Here is a 22,836-nt window from a genome sequence, read left to right as displayed (position 1 = left end):
TGGTCCGAAGACGCTCAGAAGAATGAGATTGCATTCGGGAGCAGGGCGTTACAACAATACGGCCTTGATGAGCGAGCTGGAAGGGGTTGTGGTTGCATGTTGGCCATCACAATTATGCACTCCAACGGTGGGAAAGCCGAGAGCGCAAACTCAAAAGAGGCCAGGAAAAGATTGATTCTTGCAGACTGTCGAGCGACGCAACCCCGGACGGTCCCGCGAGGGTCCGGCCGTTGGAGGGTTGACGTGGCCAAGAGATGCCGTCCCCGCGAGCTGTGGAAAGCGCAGGTGGTAGGGATGAAGCGTCGTCGGTGTGCTGGAGAAGAAAGAGAGACACACTAATCCCGCGCGCGCCCTAGTGAATCTCAGCCGGCATTAATGGGCGACCCAAACGTATTCGGATTACAGTTTCCACGTTTCTCCGATCCCCGCCCTCTCCCTCACCATGTTGTCTGCTCTGAGGTCTACTGCGCGTTCCCGTCTGCCCAAGGTAAGCGTTGAACCTGAACCGAGCGCGCCGGCGCGGCTGCACGATGAGTGCGCAAGGTGTCGGATGAAACCCTTCCTCAACATGCATCCGGACCTGCCCGAATCGCGTCCAAGACGCCGAGCACCTGCCAGACGGACAGCTGACGTGCATCGCTCTGCTCCGATATAGGCCTCGGCTGCTGGTGCGAGCCAACGCCGAAACCTTTCCATCCATGAGTATCTCTCGATGAACCTCCTCAACGAGGTCAGTCTGGCTTGGTTCCCTCTCCCTGTCGCATCTGTGACGCGGCTGAGACGTTCATGCTCACCTGTTGCAACTTTCTTCGGCATACAGTTTGGCGTGCCCACACCGAAATCGAAAGCCGCCTTCTCTGCTTCCGAGGCCCGCCAAGTCGCCCAGAACTTTGGTACGATACATTCTTGCACAGACGTATGCGAATGTACCAAGCATGTTCTTGACTGTCGCTCCTACGAATTCCGACAGGTGCCGACAAGCTCGTCATCAAGGCCCAGGTTCTCGCTGGAGGACGAGGAAAGGGTCACTTTGATGGAGAGAACGGACTCAAGGGAGGTGTCCAGATGGTCGACTCGTGAGGAACTCCCGTACGCTCTTTACGGAAGAGCGCGCTCGCTGACCGAGGCTGCGACTTGCCTGCTCAGGCCGGAACAAGCCGAGAAGTTTGCCGAACAGATGATCGGCCACAAGCTCATCACGAAGCAGACTGGTGCTGGGGGACGTATTTGCAACGCCGTGAGTCTCTTGGAACGCGGCGATGCAAGCTCAGAACCGCAGGTTTTGACCCCCGAAGCGCTTCGTCCCTCTACCAGATCATGCTCGCTGAGCGAAGAAACCCCACGCACGAGTACTACGTCGCCATCCTCAACGACCGAGGTCTTGGTGGTCCCGCGCTTGTTGCCTCCCGTCAAGGTGGTATGAAGTGAGTTGAGCGAGACGCGCTGTTGTCCAAGCCTGTGCTGACTCGCTCCGCAATGCGTTCTCCTCCCCCTCTCTCAGCATCGAGGATGTTGCTCGCGATGACCCTTCGGCCATCATCACCACTCCCATCGACTTTGAAGCCGGTCTCTCCAAGGACAAGGCGCTCGAGATTGCCAAGAAGCTCGAATTCCAACCGGAATCGCAAGAGAAGGCGGCCGACATCTTCATTAAACTCTACAAGCTTTTCAAGGACAAGGACGCGACTCAGATCGAGATCAACCCTCTTGCTGAAGTCGAAGGTGGTGACGTGCTATGCATGGACGCCAAGCTCGGATTCGACGACAACGCCGAGTTCAGGCAAAAGGTACGTCTCAACTGGGGCTTCACGTTTTTGCGGGACAGGACAGGCTCTTGATGTGCCTTCTACTCGTCTACATAGGACGTGTTTGCTCTCCGTGACTTGACTCAAGAAGCCCCGTCGGAAGTCGAAGCGGCCAAGTTCGACCTCAACTTTATCAAGCTCGATGGTTCGGTCGGATGCCTCGTCAACGGTGCTGGTCTCGCCATGGCGACGATGGACGTGCTCAACAACCAAGGTGGCTCTCCCGCCAACTTCCTTGACGTCGGAGGAGGAGCGACGGCTCAAGCGGTCAAGAAGGCGTTCGAACTCCTCCTCGCTGACGCCGGAGTCAAGTCCATCTTTGTCAACATCTTTGGTGGAATGTACGCCCAAAAGTCCTGTCTCGTATCTTTTTGTTTCTGAAGCTGACCCGCCGAATGCGCCGCTGGGTTTGTGCAGCATGCGATGTGACGTTATCGCCGAGGGTATCATTCTAGCGGCCAAGGAGCTCGAGATGAAGATTGAGATCATTGTCCGACTTCAGGGTACCAAGGAGAAGGAGGCCAAGGAGCTGATCCGGGAATCGGGCATGAAGATCTCGGCTTACGACAACCTCGACGAGGGTGAGTCCACCCTTATCCCGAATATGTCGAACGAGTTGTTGACAAACAACCTTTCTTTTTCTAGCTGCCGCTGCCGCCGTCAAGGCTGCCGCTTAAAGAAGTGTAGGAAATAGGGTTTTTTCGTAATGCAAGAGTCGATCGGTTCCGTGCTTCTCGAGCTCGCTGTCTCTGTCCGAGTCTATTCTATCGCTTGTCATGTCTCGCCCCCCTTTTGCTTGTGCATGTGTGCTTCCTCGCTCCCCAGGGTCGGTATTGCAGGGAAGAGAGGAAGTGTAGAATCGCTTGTACAGTGGGTTTTCTATTTGTGTGCGTGCGAGAAAGCAAGGTACCCGAATCCAGCATTGTTCATGAGCAGTGTTTGCTCGTAAAGGGTCTGTCTGAAACATGAAACGATTGCGACGCGCGCCGTGCGCTTTCGCGGCCTTGGATTGCTGTCATTCAACTCGCTCACGTGGACCTTTTATCCGAGCGAGTCGCAAGCGCTTACGACTCGATCATTTCTAGAGCTCTCGATCGCTCACATTTGGGCAGCGGAACCTTGTACGTCCCGCTTGGTTTCCCATGAATCACGATTAACGATGCGCTCATCATCGCACAACCAGTCTCTTTCTTCCGGGCCACCTCCCACAGCCATACACAGTGAGTCAACCGTCTCGACGGTCATGCGAAATGGGATTGGCAGGGTGCTCGATGACGAAGAGCGTGCGCGTACTTCATGGTCCCTCACTTCTCCGACGTCGAGCAAACAAGGGTGCCCAAGCAGAGGCAGAGGCCTACTAGAGCTTGAACGGAAGCGAAGTCAAGCTCAGGGAGCGGTAGCACAGCCGCTCACCAGGAGAAGGATCCAAGCGATGTGGGGTGTTCCTCTATTGTCGAGCTGACACTCCCTCTTTACGTGTATCATCTGTGGTCTCAAAGTGGAAGACGACGCTCTTCAAGTCGACTCGCCCGAACAGGATCCCGTTGACGAGATCGACGATGAGGAAATCGAAGATTTGCATCTGCCAGGATCCCCTTCGCCTGCAATCGAACGCGCAAACCCATTCGATGCGTCGAGAGAACGAGCGACCAGTCCAAGTCCGAACGGGTCAAGTCCAATCAAGAAACGCAAGGCGAAACTCGTCAAGCCGAGAGAGAAACCGAGACATGAACAGCTCGAGTACCCACAAGCACTGCCGTATCCGGCAGAATCAATCGAAGAGATGGACAATCGTCTCGAACTGATCGTCAGGAGGTTGATTGATTGCGTCAAGGCGAAAGACTAGTGAGCAACGCTTCCCAAGACCAGCTTTTAAATGAGCACCCTCTCAATGATCCGTGCTCGGTGGAATGTGCAGTGATGTCGGTTTTGTCCGTAAGTCGAATGGTATCAAGCAGATGCTCTTGCTCAAACTGACAGTATTTGAACTGTAGAGTGGAACCATCGCCTCGAGTGCTGGCTCTCGCTCAAGTATCCCATGAAGCGCGAGCTGCGCGCCAAACTCGCCAAGCTATACTTTGAGCTCTGTGGTAAGGCTTTGACGGATGCTTCTTCACTTGCTGGGCCGCGCTTAGATTGGCCTTTCGCAGTGCTTCCCGGAATGGATGCTCGCCTTGTTGATCTCGCAGTGAATCAAGCCATCACGTTGCTCGAACCCAAGAAGCGTATCGATATCTCGGACCTCCAGCTACCTTGGCGACCAATCTACGCGATTCTCGAGAAAGAATTATTCCCCAAGCAGCGCAAAACTGGCATCACGTATGGCACATCCTGACGCGGTCGCGAATATCCGGTTCTCCACACTGACCCAGGGTTTAATCATTTGTCAGAAATGTCTCGACGAATCTGCTCTCCCTGACGGAATACTCGCAGCGCTTCTTTCCCCCACACGAGATCCCGTCCATGCTCGCAACCTTCCTCCCCCGCCTCTCGCCAACCCTCAATTCGGTCCTCGCCACCCAGGCTTTCTGCACACACTTTCTGCCCACGTCACATCCACAATACTACCTGCCTGCGATCTTCAAGCTGTGGTCGGCGTTCAATTCCGACATTTACGACGAGCAGTTCCTCGACTTTGCCGAACGACTCTCATTCCAACACCTCGATCCTCGTATCTCGCATCCCGATATTGTCCAGGAATTGAGAGAGATCATACAGGCGAAAGGCGAATACGTTGATTTGGCCGACAAGCATACGAAAGTTGAAGAACTGCTCAAGGACCCGAGGTATGACCATGCGGGCAGGTCGACCGACGACGGGACTCGGACACCGGGTGGGAGCGCGGGCGTACCAAAGTGGAAAGGTATCAGGAAAGATGTTGGAATCTTCACAGATCAACAATTCGCGTTCCTCATGACCAAGTGTCTGCGAGCCATGAGTGCGTTCTCTTTCCCTCTTCCCACTTCTGACGATTGCCAAATAGACCCGAGATTGAGTCTTGTTGGACGCTCTCTAGGCGTGCCGGTCGGGGGTGGAACGAAAGCGGGTGCTCAGGGAGTTGCGGCTACCGATTTCGCGACTTCCGACAACAATGCGACTGGAGTTGCCCTCACAATGAAGCGACCCACCGAGAAACTCAGCTCGTTCGCAACCATCATTGTCTACTCGATGTCCAACGACGCCTCACCCTCCGGTTCTACCCCTTTCGGATCGAAAGTTCCGAGTCGATCTGGGTCTCCTGGGCCCGGATCGCGATCCAACAATCATGGACTCCTCGGTATTGCTACTGCCAATTTGACGAAAGTCAAGAAGGAGCGAACGTTCCTCGCGGGTTCCAAAGCTCTCGACGCGCTCGCCAAGCTCGTCCAAGCGACCGAGAGCTTCTTCCATCCGAGCAATTACGGTCGATGGGCTCCTCTCCTTGTCAGCTCATGGCCTCTCTCTTTTCCCAAGTAGAAATGCTCACCTATTGTTTGGGGTCTGTAGGGCCGATTCCTACAAAACGTCACTTGGGAGTTCCTCAAACGTTGGAAAGAGGAGCAACGCCCGGAATGCAAGACCCCGGTTGAATGGCGCTTGACTCTCGAGATCCGTCGCGAATTCGTCAACACTATGAAAACCGTCGCGCTCCTCTCGATGTTCTCACGCGACCCGCTCACGATCGCCAATGCTCAGTCCGCGCTCAAAACCATGGCTCAACTCGAACCCGAATTGATCTTTCCCCCACTGTTGGAACGGGCTTACCCCGCCCTTGAGACTCTGACCGAGGCAAGTCACTGCATACTGCTCGACTCGACTCACAGAGCAACTGGACTGATCATCTTTCCGCATGCCAAACAGACGCATCGCACTACAGCGGCTATCACCGCTCTCTCCACCGTGTCCCCGGTTCTGGTTGCGCGCGATACTTACCCTGGTGGGGCCAAGCATCTGTTGCCCCTCTTAGAACTTTGTCTGCCCGGGCTCGATGTGAACGACCCGATCAAGACCATGTCGACCGGCATCTTTGTCCTCCAAGCCTGCTCTCAGATCGTGGTCGACGACCTAACGCGCCCTGAAGTGCAACCAACTACGCAAACGTCTGTCGAAGGAGGTACTGCTACCCCGATGACCCTCGACTACACTGGCGAAGAACGCAGCAACCTACGTCGAGCTACGCTTCAGGCGCAAATCCCTTCGTTCGAGCTCAGCGTGGAAGGTACCGACTCGACGCACGATACTCCGAGGCTGACCCGGCAGGAGGAAGACGATCAAGTGAGGACGATGACGGCAGGCTTCCCTGACTGGCTCTCGAGCTTCTTCCGCGGAGTACTGGCAGTCTATGACGCTTTGCCCGAACCCGGCAAGGGCAACAAGAGCGGCGGCAAGATGGAGGACCAAATGACGCAAACGCTCACCGTAAGTCTCCCCTGACAGTATTTGCCTGCCGAGCGCAAAGTCCCGGTCTGACGCCCTCTTTCGGGAATCCTTCAGGCGGCTTGCGATTTCCTCTGCGGGCAACTTTCTGAGCCGTTGTTTGACCTCGCGCTCGATATCGTTCATCGCGAAGTCACGTCGAACGTGCGATCCAACTCGGCGAGGGTCGTCTCGCAACTCGTTTCCTGTTTCGCTCGAGCCGACGCCAAGAAAACTCTCGCCAAATTCTTCAAGCTCTGCGATCTCAACATCAGGCTTGAGATTGACGGTGGAGCAGGAAGCACGCGAACGACTACCACGAACGTACCGATCGAGAGCGATACCACCTTGCACTGGTGGATAGGCCTCCTGACCGGTGCAGTTACCAACTCGGGGGAAGAGGTATGCTGTATTACCCCTCTAGCCTTGTGATGCGTGCTTGCTGACGATCGAGTTTGCGCTCCTACAGCTTTTGCACTACAAGGCAGAGCTCAAATCGCTGCTCACATTCCTTGTCGAGCATTGCAAGAGCGAAAGGAGCTATACAACCTCGGCCAAAGTGATCGCGCTCGCTTGCAACACGCTGAGCAACACCTGGATCAGGGATCATCGTTCTGTCAACGCCGACGAATGGAACAGTCAGGGTGCGAAAGCTTGAATGTCAAGGTCAATTCTCTGGCGTCTACTGATTCTTGATCCGCTACTGCCATAACAGCATTCAAGCAACGCCATCACGAGACTTGGGGAAAGCTCTACGAGGCGAAGCAAGTCAAGGTCGAGTGGCATGTCGCAACTCCGCCCGAGATCGATTTTACCCTCGAACTCTTGCGTGACATCGTCGTCCCCGCGCTAGACCGCCTCGATGCTCTTCTTGATCAAATCCAGGCAGAGAAAGGCAAGAGCACTGTCTGGACAAACGACTTCTGTCGGGTGAGTGAACGATCGCGTTTTGAGTCCCGATGAACAGCTCATTGACCGTTTCGCGATACTCGGCAGTACTGCAACGTCGTAAGGTCAGCTCTAGCGGGTATCTCGAGTCTCGCCCTCTTCGGCGCACCTCAAGATCTCGGTGAACCTGCGAGTGATGCTGGGTGCGACGACTTCATCTCTTCTCCAGCAATCAACCGAAGGACTTATGACTGACTTTATTGCTGCGTGACGTGCAGAGACGAGATTCCTGAATTTATCGACCATCTCCCTGCTTGTACCGTCGACATTCCTCTACAAGATCCTGCCGATCCCCGATACCAGTTCGTTCTCGCACTTCGGACGCGAGCAGGCGAGATTTTCCATCGAGGGGTTCAAGCGCTCAAGGCTACTGCCGGCCAAGAATCATCAATCGATGCAGTCAAAATGCTCATCTCGTCGATCCGAGTCCTCGAGCTCGACTATCCTTGCGACCACAATCATTACGCTGCGGTCAAGAAGTCGTACGACTTCTCGCTGCACATTTCGCGCACAACTCGCAACCAACGAGAATTCCCTCGATTCGTATGGGTTCGACGCGCGAGTCTCTATCAGGCATCGAGAATGCGGCTCAATAGCTTTTACCGCAAGCGTTCGAAACTCGACGACCTGCTCATCCAGGATCTGTGCGAATTGTCTCTCAGTGTTTACCTGCAAGTTCGGCGATCTGCGCAACGGGGTCTTGATTCAATGAGTGCGTCTCTGGTCTCGCTTATCTCGCATCATCGCTGGTCAATCCCATTGACGACGATCCTCCTAACCTCTGTAGTCCATTTCTTCGACGGTACGCGATCGCTCGTTTACGACCGGCTCTTCGACGCACTCAAGCGTGAGTTTGGCTTGTCAATCGTGAGCGAGATCGTGCTGCCGAATGATGCTTACCCTCCTTGCCTCCAGCCGGAACCGACCACGATGTCATGAAGGGTGCGCTGTACGTTCTAGGCAGCAAGGCGACACAGAATCTCGCCATTCTCGATTGGCGATTCGGTCCTCGCTACCTGCACTGGATCTTGCAATGTTCACACCAGGAGCGACCTTCGGTGCAGAACCTCGTCAAAACGATCACGCACGACTTCATTATCCGGATCGCCGAGCCATCAACGCTCAAAGCCCAAGTTGAATCGGCAGCGCTGAATCGAACGGCATCCGAGCTTGAAAAGATGATCTCAGTTGCAGAGGACGAGCATCTTCTCGCCAGCGTCTCCTCCAAGGCACAACAGCGAGTCGAACAGAAGAATCAAGCCTATGATGAATTGGTGAGTGACACGTTTCGCTAGAGAGAGCGTACGGTGAGCTGAGCGATAATCTTCTGATCAGCTACCGCAACTCCTCACGCTTGCCGAGGACAAGTCAACGCATTGGCGCTACAGTCTCCTTGCGACGCGCCTCCTCCGTGTCCTGATTCGTCGAGACCAACCGCAACGACCGGCAGTGGCAGCGTATATGGCGCGGCAGCTCGTTTCAGAGCTTCCGAATCAGCGCACTCACGCCATGCTCGCGTTCGTTCTCGAGACATTGTCATATTTCTCCTGTCGTGACCTAACTCGTTCGCGTCGTTCAGCTCGGCCAAGATCCTCCACTTCATAAAGCTTCGAACCATGTCAGGAGGATCGTCCGAGAAGCTTCTGCTCCAACAGACTTCGAACCCGCTTCGACGCAAGGTCGATCTCCCCGAGCCGCTTCCAGCAGACTTCACGGAAAACTTTATCTCGAGCTTCTCTGAACCGCTCACACAGCAAACCCGCTTGATGGACAAGCAGAACACGGGATGGCTAGTATGGGGCGACTCGCTTGAATTCTACGTCCTGCCAGACGACAGCGAAGCGCCTCTTGAGTGGGATGCATCATCAGCAGAAGCGATCCGGACACTCAAGGACATCATTGTCCAGCCCGCCTGGTGGGATACGTTCATCAAGCATCTCGCGATGGAGAAAACGGTTGATGTACGTCGAAGTCTCGCATTTTCTGATTCTAGTTTTCTCCACTCAAGCATGGCTGACGGTTGATCCTTACGCTGTAGTATCTCGCGGCGGATGCGATCACAGTGATCAAATCAATTTTCCAAGTCTTTGAAGATGCGCCGTGCGAGTTCGTTCTGCCCGCGCTCGCCGACCTCATTGCCGACAAGGAGGATCGTCACAAGCAACGAGCGGCAGGCGAGCTGATCGGAGGTCAGTTTGATTCCGCTCCTCGCTACAGATCTACCAGACTGCTCACTCAGATTACATTTTCGATCTAGGTATGGTCCGCGGCAGCAAACACTGGCCGTTGAGCAAACAGAAGATTGTGTGGGACTGGCTCACGCCTCGTCTCTCCGCCATCTTTGAAGGCATCACGCCCGAGACTCAAGTTGCATGGGAGATGTGTGCCGAATGTGCGTAACTACTACTGTCTGTTCAGACGATGTACTAATTGGTCCACAATATCCATCATAGACATCCTCAACGCTCGTGACCCTCGGCGCAATCAGCCCCTTGTCGATTATTTCACCTCGCTCTCGATTGATGAAGATTCGTCAGAAGCTTTCAACGTCGCCAAGAAGCAAGATCGTACGTACGCTAGCTTCTTCCTCTTGTTGTCCTTGCCGTCTGACCTCGCCTTCCTAGTCGTTGGAGTCGCGCTCAAGTCGCTCGGTTGGCACTTCTCGCCCTGGGCCTCCAAGTTCATCGAGGTTAGACCTTGTCCCTCCTTGTGATGCCGTGTTCCGCGAGACTGATGACATTTGGTGATCGATAGATGTACTCCAACAACATCGCTCATCAATATCAGGAAGTTCGCTCCGCGACCGCAGACAACCTTCGCGGACTGTGTGAGCTGCGGCTGCATCCTTCGTACGGGTCAGTTGAGCAGCTGCTCCGAGACTCGCAAGCGAATGAAAACACAACGAAGGATCTCCTCGAGGTCGACGAGGCGTACGTTTCGAGGATCGAGGAATTCGGCAAGCAATTGGCCGAGTGGCGAGCGGTGCGCAAACCTGCTGCCGAGTCGTCGCAAATCTACGACCGAGCTTCGATGACCAGTACGCTTTCTCGCTCCCTTGCCACGAGCGACGTTCGTTCACTGCTGATAAATCTGCTGCTCTGTACAGTCTTGACCTGGATCTGGAACTCGATCAGCGACACCCGCATCTCGACAGCGTTCCCATTCATCACCAAACTCCTGCCAGAATTTTTCCGGATGCAAGAGAGTACCGACAATCCCGTAGGTCACGCACGGCTATGCTCACGCGTCTCGACAATTGACTGGATTTATATGATTGACAGGAACTGAGCCGGACTGCGGCCAGAGTCCTCCTCGCGTCGTCTGCCTTGCAGTTCCCCCAGCACATGGCCAAGCAACTCATGAGACAGTTCATCGGTCTGCTGAAAGAGTCAACGAGCTGGCGTGTGCGCTTGGATGTGCTCCTTCCCCTCCAAGGTACGCTGTGTCTGCGGCTTCACTGTACCCTACCATTGATTGACCAAGTCATCTACGCAGTCTTCTACTACCATCACCTATTTTTGCTCGATGACGAGCTCGTTGCTGAGCTCATGGACCAGCTCTGCGACCTTCTTCGAGACCCCAAGGTTAGTCTTACAGGATAGAGTGGCCATTGCTCTGGAGTACGATACTGATCCAGGATGAGCGCGTATACAGATTGAAGTCCGCGAAGCTGCGGCATCGACCCTGTCGGGCATTGTCCGCTGTTCGCAAAGAAGCGCGATTGTTTCGCTCTCGAACCGCTTCCTCGCAGTGTTGCGAGCGACGAAGATTCCGAAACGTCGCGACGCTAATGGAAATGAAGTGGCAGGGTACCAAGAGGCGCTCGGCGCTGCTCGTAAGTGCTCGCTCGCTGTTGCCCTCGTCGCAACTGGGACTGATCTTGGACAATGGATTTCAAAGATTCTGCCGTGCTCGGAGTCAGCTCGCTCATCAAGGCGTTCCCGTATGAGGTGCCTCCGTTCATCCCGAGCATCATGATCGAGACCATGTCGAAGCACTCGACCTCTCCACCGCCACTCTCGACCACCGTGCGTGCCACCCTCGCCGACTTCAAGCGCACGCACCAGGATGGATGGGAGACAGATCAGAAGGCATTCACCACTGAACAACTAGCCGATCTGCACGATCTCCTGACCGGTTCTTCCTATTGTGAGTCGGTTTCTTCTGCTTGCGTCTTGCCGGCGCTCCGATCTGACTCTGCCTGGCTTGCCTGTGACAGACGCTTGAAGCACTTCTCACGCACATGTACCCTGTCCCGTTGTCCTGTGTATCATATTGCGCTAGAATTTCGCAGCCACAGAATTGTAATCGGCGAATACCGTTACTACGCACTCTACGTTACGCTCTGACTGTCAGAGCCCTAGCTCAGCTGGGCGTTCCAAGAGAGAGCGAGGCTGTTGCAACTTGCGGGCGAGGTGAAACAGCGGCGACGCGTACGCGTGCGCGCGCGCGCGAGTCGACGCGTTCGAGCAAACAAAACAAGGCCCGCCTTGACCCAACTCGCCGGCCCTGGCAGATACGGCTCGCACCAACCCGTACCGCTGCCAACGACAGCAGCTCATCCAGTCAAGATGCTAGGAGATATCTCGAACCAGCTGCGCCCTTCCATCGCCTCGCCTCTCGCCGGCGTCAACCGGACGAGTCCGCTCGACGATGCACCCAAATCGTTTGGTGAGTCCGCCTCGTCTCTCACAGATCCCTGCATGCTCAACTTTTGCGACATTCCTTTCAGCATCGTCGTCATCGTCGCCTTCGCGACTGACTGGCGCTTCCTCGCCGTTCTTCTCCAATTCTCGCCTCGACGCCTTCCACGCGTCTTCTTCGCCGGGACCGGTCAACAAGCTACTCTCGAGTCCCATCAAGCGTCCGGACCTCCTTGCAACCCTTCCGCCGTCGTCGCCATCCTTCGGACTTCGCTCGTCGCCCCCACCTGCACTCGCCGACGCAAGTGCCCAGTCGACCTACAGCCAGGACGTTCCGGACCTTGTTCAGGACGAACCGCTGCAATTGCGACTCGAACCCAACACGGTTCTGTACTTTGGACGCAAGGCGAAGAAAGCGATTCCTCGCACTCGCTCGCCTGGATTCGATCCCGCGGAGCGATCCGTGCCGATCCTCCTGCCCAAGTCGGCCAAGAATGCTTCGCGCATTCACTGCTCGGCGAGGATCGTCAAGGACCGCAAAGCGCGCGCCGTGGGCAAGGCAACGATCGAAGTGCGCGTCACGGGTCAGAATGGGATGCGCATCGATGGTCAACTTTGGAAAGCAAACTCGCTCGCGAGGTTGACCGTCGAGTCGGGACGCGAACTCGAATTTGCGTTCTGGGGGTGGAACGCAAACGTCGAAGTAATTGCACCGACGAGCAAGGAGAAGAACAAGGATAGCAAACGCCAAAGAGTATCCCGTCCGACGACGAGCCCAGCCTCGAGCTCATTCAACTCGTCCTTTGACGACGATGACGATGAGCATGACGCTCTCCATGGCGACGAGTTGAACTACGACTTGCCCGCGACCTCGAAGCGACAGCGATTGTCATCGCCTGCACTCTCGACTGCGTCTCTCTCGTCGCACTCTTCCACCTCGATCTCGATCACGGCGTTGCGTGCACGATCGCTTGCTAAATCGCCCTCACTCGACCTCACTGGCATCCTCGCATCGACGATCGTGTTTCATCCACGCTCGACTGTCGGAGTTGACGAACTCGTGCGAGCGCTCTTGAAGGAGTCTGGAGAAGGGTTGTGGCAAGTCTTGAGTGAAGATCGGACAGAAGTTGAACGCATGAAGGAAACTGCACGTGGAGAAGACGAAGCGGTTCGTGCGTGGATCCCCGTCTGTCAAGACATCCTCAAGCGAGAAAGGATGTTTGGCACGATCGACAATGGAGGCTTGAAGGTTTGTTTCCCCCCATTTCACTACTAGCCTTCAAGGTTGTTGCGCGCGTTCGTGCTCGAGCTGACAATGACGTGCATGGGCCAACTAGGACGCCGCTGGTCGACCTCTTCCTCCATACTACTACTATATTCCAGACCTCGACCCTTCCCGAGCTCGAGTCGAAGCGTTGGAACCCTTTGTCAAACGCGTTCGGGGTGCTCGTACCTCGAAACCGATTCGATACTTTTGGGCCAAACCCAAGTAAAATCGGATCCGTCTAGCCGTGTTTTCCGTCCTGCCCCTCTCAAGCTCTCATATGACTGGTTTCCCTTTTACGTTCTCGCAAGTTGCAGAAAGACAAAGTGTATCTCTTGATTGAAATATTCAGAACTTTCCATGTAGAGCCAGCGCATCGATGAAGCTATGAAGCTTAGCCTAGCTATGTTCACGAAATACTGCTGCTGCTGCTAAGTCCCGCACGAGGGGGACAACGGGATGAGAGATTCACGATGTTTGATCTCTGGGCCGATCTTGGGACTCGAGGTGGACAAGGTAGGAGATGGATGGACCAGACTCGACGAGAATGCCGAAAGCTTGAAAGGTTTGTCCCCCAAATCAGGTGCACAAGGAGACGGCATGGTCGTTGGAGGAGGGGGAGGGAGAGGCGAGGATGGGAATGAAGAGACGTTTGAAGCGTCGAGCCAAAGTGCGATTTCCGAATTGGTCGAACCTTGCGAGAGACGTTTCGGGTTGCGTGGGCTCGAAACAGGAGGAGGTCCAAGAGTCGAAGGAGTGTTCATTGTTGGAATTTTGAGATCGCTCATCGTTGGAGTGACTTGGAGATTGTCAACAGGTAGCGTTGGGGGCGTTTGTGGGGCGAGATGGATAGCCGCAGGCGGGTGCATCAAGAAATCGTCGTACTTTTCGCCGAGCAAGGACGAGAACCCTTTACTCTTGGTTTCGTCGATAATGAGGATCTCGTCGTCGCTGTCACTGTCGTCCTGTTGGTCCCGGTCGAGAGTCGAGAACGCATCGCGACCCATTCCCAGCCCGATCCCTCGGTGCTCGAGGTAGCTCTTGGAAGAGCTTGTTCTCGTCCGCTTTGTCCCAAACTCTGAAATTTGATCCCTCGAATCAACTGACGCTCCTCCGTAGTGGAATTCAAACGAGTTCGACTTGGGAACCGGTTTCCGGTTCTTCAACTTCCAACTGTCGAGTTCTTCTTCCGTCAATTCTTCTGTAACTTCGCCTCGGGAGCTCGTTCGCGTCCGGTGACCATCCGATGGGTCGGTCGGATTGCGAACTCGTAACGTCGTGAGCGTCTTGAGCGCAAAGTCCGAGATGGAAGGTTTCTTCATACTCGGGCGAGTAGCACCCGGCGGCGTCAGGCGATCTCGAGATACCGATTGCGCATGGGAACTCGTGCTATCAGAGTGATTCCGATGTTGCTGAGGGGTTGAAGGCAGTTCGTTCAACGACTGGACGGAACGGTTGGGAGGGGATGCCGGAACGATCGGGTTGTAGATCGAGAGGGAAGATCCAGGTCTCGAGAGGGACGAGACCGACGAATGGTCGCGTCGGTGGCGCGACTGAAACGAGCTCGAATCGGTCGATCGGACATCGTCTCCAGGTTGTTTCGTTCGTGTTGATGATGACGTGTTCAAGGGCAACACTGCGGACGAGATGGACCAGATCGACAAATTGCGACTGCCGTGCTTCGATCGCTCTTTCTTGCCGGTCGTGGAGGACGAGCACGAGGGCGAACTTGAAGGTCTCCTCGCGGGGGACTGTCCAATATCAACAGACGAGATCGAGAAGCTCGAGCCGCACGTCGAGTGAGTTCGAGTATGCTGCGTCGGTATCGGAGAACTCGAAGCTTTGCGAGAGAAGGGAGAAGCGAGAACCGAGGTTGAAGGGGTGCGGGTGTTGTTCGATTGCTCGCGCGTGCGTGTCCTCGATCTGGTCGAAGACACATCATTGTTAAAGGAGGTGATTGTCGACTCTGCGGGTTTGTGCGACTTCGGGCTGGAAGAAGTGGACGAGGATCGAAAGAACGAGCGCAGTTTCGATACGGGAGCTCGACTGTCGGCGGTCGTTTCGTCACAACTGCTCATGTTTCGAGGTACGTCTGACGAATATGTATCACCAATCGTCAGTCAAGCGAGGGTCGTCCCCAAGGCGGGGTCCGCAACGGAACTGACCTGATCGAGAAGGAATCCGCGGGTCTGTCGTCTTGATCGCGCTCGCATCTCGGTCGAGCGGGAATCGTCGAGGCTGAGACTGAGACTGGAGGGCATGGCGAGTGCGAGGGGGAGAAGGAGTTCGTCGTGTCCCATATTCGGCGGGGCTGCGGATACTCGTATTCGCAGGGTGCGGCAACGGCAGCACCTGGTCGATCAGCAGGTCGATATTCATCCTTCTCACGCGACTGTCACGACTCGTGTCAATTGTGACTCGGGAACGCGCAGTAGGAAGAAGAGAGAGCGAGAGATCGTCCAGACTAACCAGAATCGTCGATCCGAAAGGGGGCCGCCTGCTACAAAGGTTCGACTCCTGAGCCAAGCTCACGCGTAATGAATCGAATCCTTGATGTGTGCCCTTGCGAAGCACAGTGGTGTTTTGATTCGAGCGAGATGAGGTCGAAAGACTTGCCACTGTACTGTAGCCCTGCAGGCGCCAACGCGCGCGACCTCGAAAGCGCGGCAACCGAAATTAAAAAGTTGATGACGTTATTAATAATTTACTGCTTCATAGAACCGGCCATCAGACTCTTTGTCTTCCCCTTTCGCTGCTCTGTGAGTCCGTGTTCTCTTTGTGCCGCGGCCCGCAAGTCCTTCCCGGATTCCGAATCCCGATTATCGCGCTATTCTTTTTCCGGGACAAGCTTGTTGTACCCGAGCAGGCGATAAATTGCTGATCGTGTAGATCTAATGAGAGATTGACGTTCTCGACTGACCATTGAGCGAAAGGGTTCTCTTTTTCAACAGCTCGAGCACAATTACAATTTCTTTAGCTCTCGAGTCTCTCTGCATAGGGTCCAGCGTGAATGATGGGTTCAAGCATTAAGATTACTGTCTTGCAACTCTGTGACTAGAAACTCATAGCACCATCTCGTCTTCGTTGCGCTTGTCTCGAGCGAGGTTCGACACGAGCCAATCGCTCAACTCCCAGCGCGGCCATTCAGCCCCACGCTCGCTCAATAGCCCTTCGCCCCAATTGAGCACGCCCATGAGTTTCGGCAGTTTCGGCGCCGGGTCTTGACCTTGACTCGTCAGGATCGACGAGTTGAGCAACAGAGATGTTTCGAGGCGGTGCGCAGGGTCGAGCAGGGTCGACAGCGCGGGGGGCATGGGCGGTAACGAATCGGTAGCAGGAGCAATCGTCGAATTTCGCTTCGACTTTTTGCTGCTCGCAAACGTTGTTGATGGTGCAGGCGGAACCACCGAGGCGGGCACGGTCGATGCTGTAGGCACAGCAGTTGTGAATGCCGGCATCTCGAATGCAAGCAATGCCATCGTCTTCTCGAGCTCTTCGAGGAACTTGGGGTGCTCTTCCCCACGAGGGGCGAGTTCCGTCTGGGCGAATTCGAGGGCTTCGGCGATCTTGCCCTGCCGGATCAGTTCAATCAAGTGTTGTTGCAACAGCGAGAAGTGCAGCGAAGGGTTATGTTCGAGAATCTGGCAACCAAGACGATAGGAACAGAGTCAGCATCTGTGCGCACATTCTGGGGTTGCGAGACGGCACTAGGGTGTTTTCCTCAGTCATGACATTTGTGGTGTCGCTATAATCATCCTAGCTATGGCGAAACTCCGCTCGCACCGGGCGCAGATCATTACAATCTTCCACGGTGCGAACGAAGCCTCTAGGCGCTGAGAGTGGTGCATAGTACATAATCGATCTTTGGAGAAGGGCAGGATAGAGAATGGGACGGAAAGACGCTGAGGCCAGGATGGAAGGCAAGCTCACCTCGGGATCGAGTTCGACTACCTTGTCGAGCGCTTGTTGGATTTTACCGCGCTGGACGCATGACTGAATGTCGCGCCTCGCTCGAATCGACTCGAGGTCAAATTCAGTCTTGACCGAGTCGAGCTGTGCTTCACGAGCGAACTGAGTCGCAGCATCGAGGTATCCCTCGGTGAAAAGGTAGTTGGCGACGAGCGCGTTCAGGTCACTGTGCCAGTGCAACGAAATGATGCTCCGAGTCAGTACGATCGATCGGCAAGGCAGTCAGGAGCGTGCGGAGCGATGCGGAAGGCGTATAGAGAGGGTCAGAGTTGAAGTATAATAAAAAGTGTGTCCTCTTTGATTGCCTTCTTACGGCGCGTCGAGTGTGGATTAGACCTCGAGATCGATAGGAGAGATTCCCACTTCGAAAAAGTATCATCATAACATGGAAAGGGGGGGGGGGGGCCAGGGTTGAACGAGCGAGAGGGAAGGGCGGAACGCGAGGACGAAACTGGACGGTCGACTCACTGTTTCGAGACGGGAGCATTGTGTAATCGAGCTGCCCATTCTGTGGGCGTGCATTTGGAGGTTGACTGTGCACAAGAGCCAGATAGGGAGAGTGAGCAGAAGGGGAGAAGCGGTTTGCAACTCTGCGCCAAGTGCGAATTTGGCGCGGCGGATGTGCGACCGGCACGTGGTTGCAGACTCACCATCTCTGGGACTTGCGGTTCACGTACCAGCCGTACTCAGATGTCTCTCTGCACTTCGCTACAGTGATTGCTATCGCAGGCGAGGCGTATGCGGAATTGAATGACGGAGGTGTGGGGGCGAACTGCCTTGTCGCGACGGGACTTGAAGCGATGCGGTTTTCTTGAGATTCGGATGCACGGGAGCTTGAATCTGACTTGATTTGGCTTGGTGTAGTGCTTTGACAAGATAGCGCCGAGATATGGGAGACAGACCCTCGGCTCACAGCGTTGATCGCGCATTCGGATTCGGCTCTTGCTCCGATAACCGTCGACGATGCCACATCCACAGCTCGACGCGCACGAGCAAGCGCACAGGCTGATTGCGCGATTCCTCTCTCACCAAGACTATCAGCAGACACTCGCAACTTTCTTGTCGGAAGCCGCGGCGAAACATCCACACCTGCGCTTGAGCGCCGCACCTGTCGCTGAGCAAGGCGAGGACTGGAACGATGTCCTCGAAGCGTACCTTGCACGCAAAATGTCGCAGGCGAGCATCGATGACGGCGACTCCAGGATCGAGCAAATGTTGAACCAACTCTCGGTACCGAATGACACTGTGCCACACACGGTCAGAACCGTCGTCAAGGAGGCAACCAACATTCTCAACGTTTGCAAGGGAGTCTTGCCAAGGAAAGAGTGGGATTCACAAGCCCTCGAATTTAAATCGCGAGTCCGTCGTCTTCGCTTGAGCGTCCCGTGCGCGCTAACCCGTCGCGCAATTTGACCAGATCAACCCGCCCATGCATCTTTACGACGACTGTTGACAAGACTCTCAAGGTTTGGTCCCGTCCGAGCCGGGCAACCTCGTCCCGGAACCCGCTCGAGCTGCTCGAGTCTCACTCGTTCCCGTCTCCCGTATTGTCGTTCGCGCAGCACCCACAGCGAGACTTGCAAAACCTCGTCGCCTGTGCGACGATGGAAGGTGGACTCGTCATCCTTGATCTCGTCTCGCGCCAGCAGCTCGTCAAGCTCAGAGATCACTCGAAGGTGAATAGAATCCGCGTAGCTCTCAAAGTCGATCGAGACTGACAATCCGAGACCTCGCAGTATATTCCGAAAGTCGTCTGGGCGCCAGATGGTCGACACCTCGTCACTTTGGGTTACGACAAACTGATCAACGTCTACTCTGTCTCCTACGAACTTGCGGCGGCGCCAGCGGACTCGGTCGACTCTGAAGAGTCCAGAATTGCGCTCACCCTCGTACACTCTCTACACCCTCGTACGAACCCGGAAGCTGCCGTGTTCCTGCCCAATTCGAGTCACCTCGTTTGGACCGCCCGGGACGATCATTTGCTCCACTACCTCGCGTTCCCCTCGTCGAATTCGACGAGCACGGACAGCGAACAACCATGGAAGATGACCGACTACAACTTGAACCCGAACCAGGATTCGTTCACGTCGTTCTCGATCCTCGCCCTCTCGGTGCATCCGACCTTGCCGCTCTTGTCGCTGCAAACTTCGACCGCGGCGGCACGAATCTTCCTGTACCCGTTCCATTCGACGACTCGGCTACGAACGATCCACACGGGTGCGCAACAATCGGACTATTTCAACCCTCGACACGCGTGGACCGCTGCAGGAGACAAAGTCGTCGTCAACAGTGAAGACGGGATCGTCAGGGTGTGTGACCTGACAAAGGGCGGCATCGAGCGATTACGGAAAGGCTGCCATGGCATTGCAGCGCCACTCGCAGATGATGAGGACGACGATGATGTGGTGGATGCTCAAGCTGTTGGGGACGAGCTCCGGAGCGAGAGGGCCAAGGCGAGGAGAGAGCGAGACCGGGGCAGCTCTGTCGTCAGAGACGTCGAGATTGTCGAACTTGAAGACCACAGTGACGGTACAGTAGGGTCTAGCTGGGTTGTCTTGAGCGCAGGATTCGACAAGACTGTCCGAATGATCATTTGAAGCGGTACACCCCTTCTTTTCCCCCCGCTTGTCCAATTCGTCCCCCTTGGCGAGAACAGACTCTCGATCATTCGAGAGGGTCGTCCAATTGCGAGCGAGCCCATTCGGAACCGTCGCTCACGTTGATCGCCGTCGTTCAAATCCGCAGCACAAAACCCGCGGTTCTTGCGTGCTTTCACGCACGGATTTCGTTTATTCTCTCCCGCTGGGTTACCAATGTCCGATCGGTCTCTCGCGTGGAGACCTGGCCTCAAAGGAAAACGCGTACCGCTTAGCAAAGACTCGCTGCAACGCACGCAATTTCTCGTCCCGGACAATCGACGGCTGATTTCGCCCCGGCTTTCGGGTTTTTTGCGGACAGCATTGTCTGCAGCTTGTGCTCCTTGACGATCTTTTCTATCGCTTCAGTGTATCTCTCTCGGCAAACGACTCCGCCACATACCGCAGGAAATCTCGAGACGAAGCGCTTCGACATGGCTTCCCAAACGCCTTCTCTTCTCGAGAAACAAGATCATCTCGCCAACAGTGGTGCCAGCTCTGCCCTGTCCGAACCGTCCAATACGGAACTGAGCGCAATCACGTACACTGAAGCCGAAGAGAAAGCTTTGGTCCGCAAGATTGACTGGGCTCTCCTGCCCGGCCTCACCTTCCTGTACTTGCTGTCGTTCCTCGACCGGAGCAATATCGGTAACGCAAAAGCGGCAGGCATGATGGACGACATTGGGTTGAAGCACAAGCCCGAAAGCTACAATACGGCACTCGCACTTTTCTTCGTAAGCTTGTTCAGTCCACAGTCGATCTGACAGGAAGATGATTGACCATGCCTGCCTCGATGTACAGCTTGGCTACGTGCTGTTTGAGATTCCGGCAAACATCGTGTACGTTCTGGCCTGATGTTGCGCTTGAGGCAGATCCAAGCTGACAATTTTTGGTCCCTTTCGCTGAACTCCCTCTCTCGCGTTGCTTTCCTTCGCCTGCCCTTCGCCTACCCTTCACCTACCCTTCCTCCTTGTAAAGGCTCAAGAAATTCAACCCTCGTGTCTGGTTGCCGACGCTTACTGTCGCCTTCGGAATTTGCTCTACGCTTCAATGCCTCATCAGCAACGAACCTGGGTTCTATCTCGCACGTTTCGCTCTAGGTTGCTGCGAATCAGGTCTTTTCCCCGGTATTGTGTAAGTACCGAGACGTCTAGTGTCGTGCGGTCTCAGTCTCGTGCTGCAAGGCGCGGTAATTTGAGGAGATTGAACGGCTTGCGATCTCCTTCTCCTGCTGCCAACTCGATACTGACCCCTCTACTATGCACGCAGATTCGTGTTCTCCATGTTCTACAAGCGCAAGGAGCGGACGGTCCGGGTGTGAGTTTCTCGCTCGCTCATATCAAATATTTGTCGGGACGTGCTCAAGCTCTTTTACCTGCATCTCTCGACAGTTCCATCTTCTTCGGTGGTGCTGCATTGGCTGGAGCTTTCGGAGGAATCTTGGCTTGGGGACTTGCGACCAAGGGGTACGTCCGAACTATTTTGGGTCGACTTTGCCGCCAGATTCGCGCTTATTGTCTTGATTCGTCTCTAATCCTCTCACAGACACATCGGTAAGATTGCCATCGCTCTGATATCGGATCATCCAGGGGGCCGCGACGAAGAGCTCACGCTTCTTTTCGCGTAGGCGGGCCTCTGCATACTTGGAAAGCTCTGTTCGCTGTTGAGGGCATTTTCACGACTCTTGTTGGTGAGCTGCAGGTTCTGCTACAAACGTCGCAGCAAGACTTTGATGTTAACGAGCTGCTGGGCGGAACAGGTATCTCGGCGTACTTCTGGGTTCCGAGTTACCCTCGCCAGGCCAAGGTGAGCAAAGTTCTGGTCTCTACGAGCCCTTCTTTTCAGGGTGCTCACCGCTTCATACATCCATCAGTTCCTCAACGAGCGCGAGCGTGCGATCCTCATCGCGCGCCTTCAATCAGATAGCGATGCTGGCGATGAAGAGCCCTTCTCCTGGAACGGGGTGTGGCAAGCTCTCAAGGACCCTCTTGTCAACGCTTACGGCTGGCTCTTCCACCTCTTCGCGTTCTCCCTCTGTGAGCTATCTCTCTTCTGTCGACTCTGGGGGCATCATTGACCCAAACGCTCTTTTGCGGCTTAGACTCGCTCTCGCTCTTCCTCCCGACCATCATTGCCGGATTGGGCTTTGCTTCCTGGAAGGCTCAATTGATGACTGTTCCGTGAGCGCAATTACCTCTGATTTCTCCATGTGGAACAGGAAATTGATCGTCCCGCTGCCATTGCCAGGGTGTACGCCACTGCTTTCGCCGCCATCCTCTTCTTCTGCTACTTTTCGCACAAGATCAATGCTCGAGGCCCAGCGATCGCAATCGCAGGAGTCATCGGCATCGTTGGATACGTCGTGATCGAGACGACCCGCACCGCCGGAGCGCGGTACGCTGGAGTGTTTATCGCCGTCATCGGAATCTACGCGGCCAATGCGTTGCTCCTCGCATGGCCGAGTGAAAACGTCTCGCCTCAAACGAAACGTGCCACTTCGACTGCAATGCAAATCTTTGTGCGTCTTCAATTTCCCCCCTGCGAAGCGGGATGACTAGAGAGCTGACGATTGCGTTGATCCCTTTCCGTAGATTGGCGATATTGGTGCTATCGCAGGGGTCTTGGTTGTGAGTCTCTTTCCTTTGACAAAACTTTATCGAACTTGTTTTATCGCATGCATCTGACACGCTGTGTGCACACTCGCCAGTACCGACCCGACCTCTCGGCTCACTTCTACCGCATCCCTCACGGAGTCGCAATTCTCTACACTGGGCTCGGCGTCGTTCTTGCCTTGGCGATGAGTTGGAGGATGCATATTGCCAACCAGACGAAAAACGAAGGACGTGCTTCTCGAGCCGAGAAGAGCGGTCAAATCGCAAAAGGTGACAGAGCTCGTGGTTATTTGTTCCAAATCTAGAGGAAGGACTCCCTCTCCCCCGCAGGTCCTTCGGTCGGTCGGACGGAAGTATGGTGGGAAGTTCAATCTGTCCTGCCATGGTATGTTTTGGGTGACTTGTGTTTGTGGATATACGAGCATGGATACCATAGTTCTCTCTCATGCTTTTTGTAAAACCATTGCCTGATCTCCATCGAGCCGCGAGATTGACTGAGGCACGAGAGCTCGAAGAGACGTTTCGCAACATTGTGATTTCCCACAAAGATCACGTCCAAAAAGG

The 22,836-nt window shown here is 55.0% G+C and overlaps 7 protein-coding genes across 7 annotated transcripts; 5 read left to right on the top strand and 2 right to left on the bottom strand.

Moving 5' to 3' along the window:
- Window positions 1-442: 442 nt before the first annotated feature.
- Window positions 443-2,482, top strand: LSC2 (succinate--CoA ligase (GDP-forming) subunit beta; the record flags this gene model as incomplete). Its single annotated transcript, XM_076675901.1, has 10 exons — window positions 443-487; window positions 656-730; window positions 821-893; window positions 971-1,076; window positions 1,147-1,237; window positions 1,315-1,424; window positions 1,502-1,787; window positions 1,863-2,146; window positions 2,223-2,386; window positions 2,451-2,482. 10 exons carry the CDS (start codon window positions 443-445, stop codon window positions 2,480-2,482), a joined length of 1,266 nt encoding a protein of 421 aa, XP_076537040.1.
- A 566-nt stretch (window positions 2,483-3,048) lies between these two features.
- Window positions 3,049-11,375, top strand: BLM10 (proteasome activator BLM10; the record flags this gene model as incomplete). Its single annotated transcript, XM_076675900.1, has 29 exons — window positions 3,049-3,088; window positions 3,305-3,650; window positions 3,724-3,740; window positions 3,800-3,895; window positions 3,956-4,124; window positions 4,196-4,743; window positions 4,822-5,228; window positions 5,292-5,573; window positions 5,646-6,203; window positions 6,279-6,602; window positions 6,670-6,844; window positions 6,916-7,130; window positions 7,197-7,291; window positions 7,367-7,860; window positions 7,936-7,995; window positions 8,064-8,422; window positions 8,484-8,665; window positions 8,728-9,109; window positions 9,187-9,337; window positions 9,406-9,540; window positions 9,602-9,715; window positions 9,773-9,837; window positions 9,903-10,185; window positions 10,255-10,367; window positions 10,430-10,583; window positions 10,644-10,732; window positions 10,803-10,983; window positions 11,049-11,297; window positions 11,368-11,375. The coding sequence occupies 29 exons, from the start codon at window positions 3,049-3,051 to the stop codon at window positions 11,373-11,375; spliced, it is 6,291 nt and encodes a 2,096-aa protein (XP_076537039.1).
- Window positions 11,376-11,719: 344 nt separating this feature from the next.
- JCM15063_005678 (uncharacterized protein) lies at window positions 11,720-13,284 on the top strand (the record flags this gene model as incomplete). Its single annotated transcript, XM_076675899.1, has 3 exons — window positions 11,720-11,819; window positions 11,881-13,040; window positions 13,129-13,284. The coding sequence occupies 3 exons, from the start codon at window positions 11,720-11,722 to the stop codon at window positions 13,282-13,284; spliced, it is 1,416 nt and encodes a 471-aa protein (XP_076537038.1).
- A 202-nt stretch (window positions 13,285-13,486) lies between these two features.
- JCM15063_005677 (uncharacterized protein) lies at window positions 13,487-15,434 on the bottom strand (the record flags this gene model as incomplete). Its single annotated transcript, XM_076675898.1, has 2 exons — window positions 13,487-15,147; window positions 15,221-15,434. The coding sequence occupies 2 exons, from the start codon at window positions 15,432-15,434 to the stop codon at window positions 13,487-13,489; spliced, it is 1,875 nt and encodes a 624-aa protein (XP_076537037.1).
- Window positions 15,435-16,117: 683 nt separating this feature from the next.
- Window positions 16,118-17,677, bottom strand: JCM15063_005676 (uncharacterized protein; the record flags this gene model as incomplete). The annotated part of the gene is made up of 4 exons (XM_076675897.1): window positions 16,118-16,696; window positions 16,986-17,190; window positions 17,493-17,557; window positions 17,675-17,677. The coding sequence occupies 4 exons, from the start codon at window positions 17,675-17,677 to the stop codon at window positions 16,118-16,120; spliced, it is 852 nt and encodes a 283-aa protein (XP_076537036.1).
- Window positions 17,678-17,987: 310 nt separating this feature from the next.
- Window positions 17,988-19,621, top strand: JCM15063_005675 (WD40 repeat domain-containing protein; the record flags this gene model as incomplete). Its single annotated transcript, XM_076675896.1, has 3 exons — window positions 17,988-18,379; window positions 18,442-18,700; window positions 18,761-19,621. The coding sequence occupies 3 exons, from the start codon at window positions 17,988-17,990 to the stop codon at window positions 19,619-19,621; spliced, it is 1,512 nt and encodes a 503-aa protein (XP_076537035.1).
- A 473-nt stretch (window positions 19,622-20,094) lies between these two features.
- On the top strand, window positions 20,095-22,577 carry JCM15063_005674 (uncharacterized protein; the record flags this gene model as incomplete). The annotated part of the gene is made up of 13 exons (XM_076675895.1): window positions 20,095-20,394; window positions 20,462-20,499; window positions 20,639-20,794; window positions 20,930-20,977; window positions 21,052-21,126; window positions 21,206-21,213; window positions 21,288-21,350; window positions 21,420-21,466; window positions 21,534-21,696; window positions 21,762-21,840; window positions 21,908-22,178; window positions 22,252-22,287; window positions 22,368-22,577. The coding sequence occupies 13 exons, from the start codon at window positions 20,095-20,097 to the stop codon at window positions 22,575-22,577; spliced, it is 1,494 nt and encodes a 497-aa protein (XP_076537034.1).
- Window positions 22,578-22,836: the final 259 nt, after the last annotated feature.

Source organism: Sporobolomyces koalae (assembly GCF_050403365.1).
Source record: "Sporobolomyces koalae JCM15063 DNA, S_koalae_JCM15063T_v1_ctg2, whole genome shotgun sequence".
In the NCBI taxonomy this organism is placed as follows: domain Eukaryota; kingdom Fungi; phylum Basidiomycota; class Microbotryomycetes; order Sporidiobolales; family Sporidiobolaceae; genus Sporobolomyces; species Sporobolomyces koalae.
This window is presented reverse-complemented; position numbering and strand designations above follow the sequence as displayed.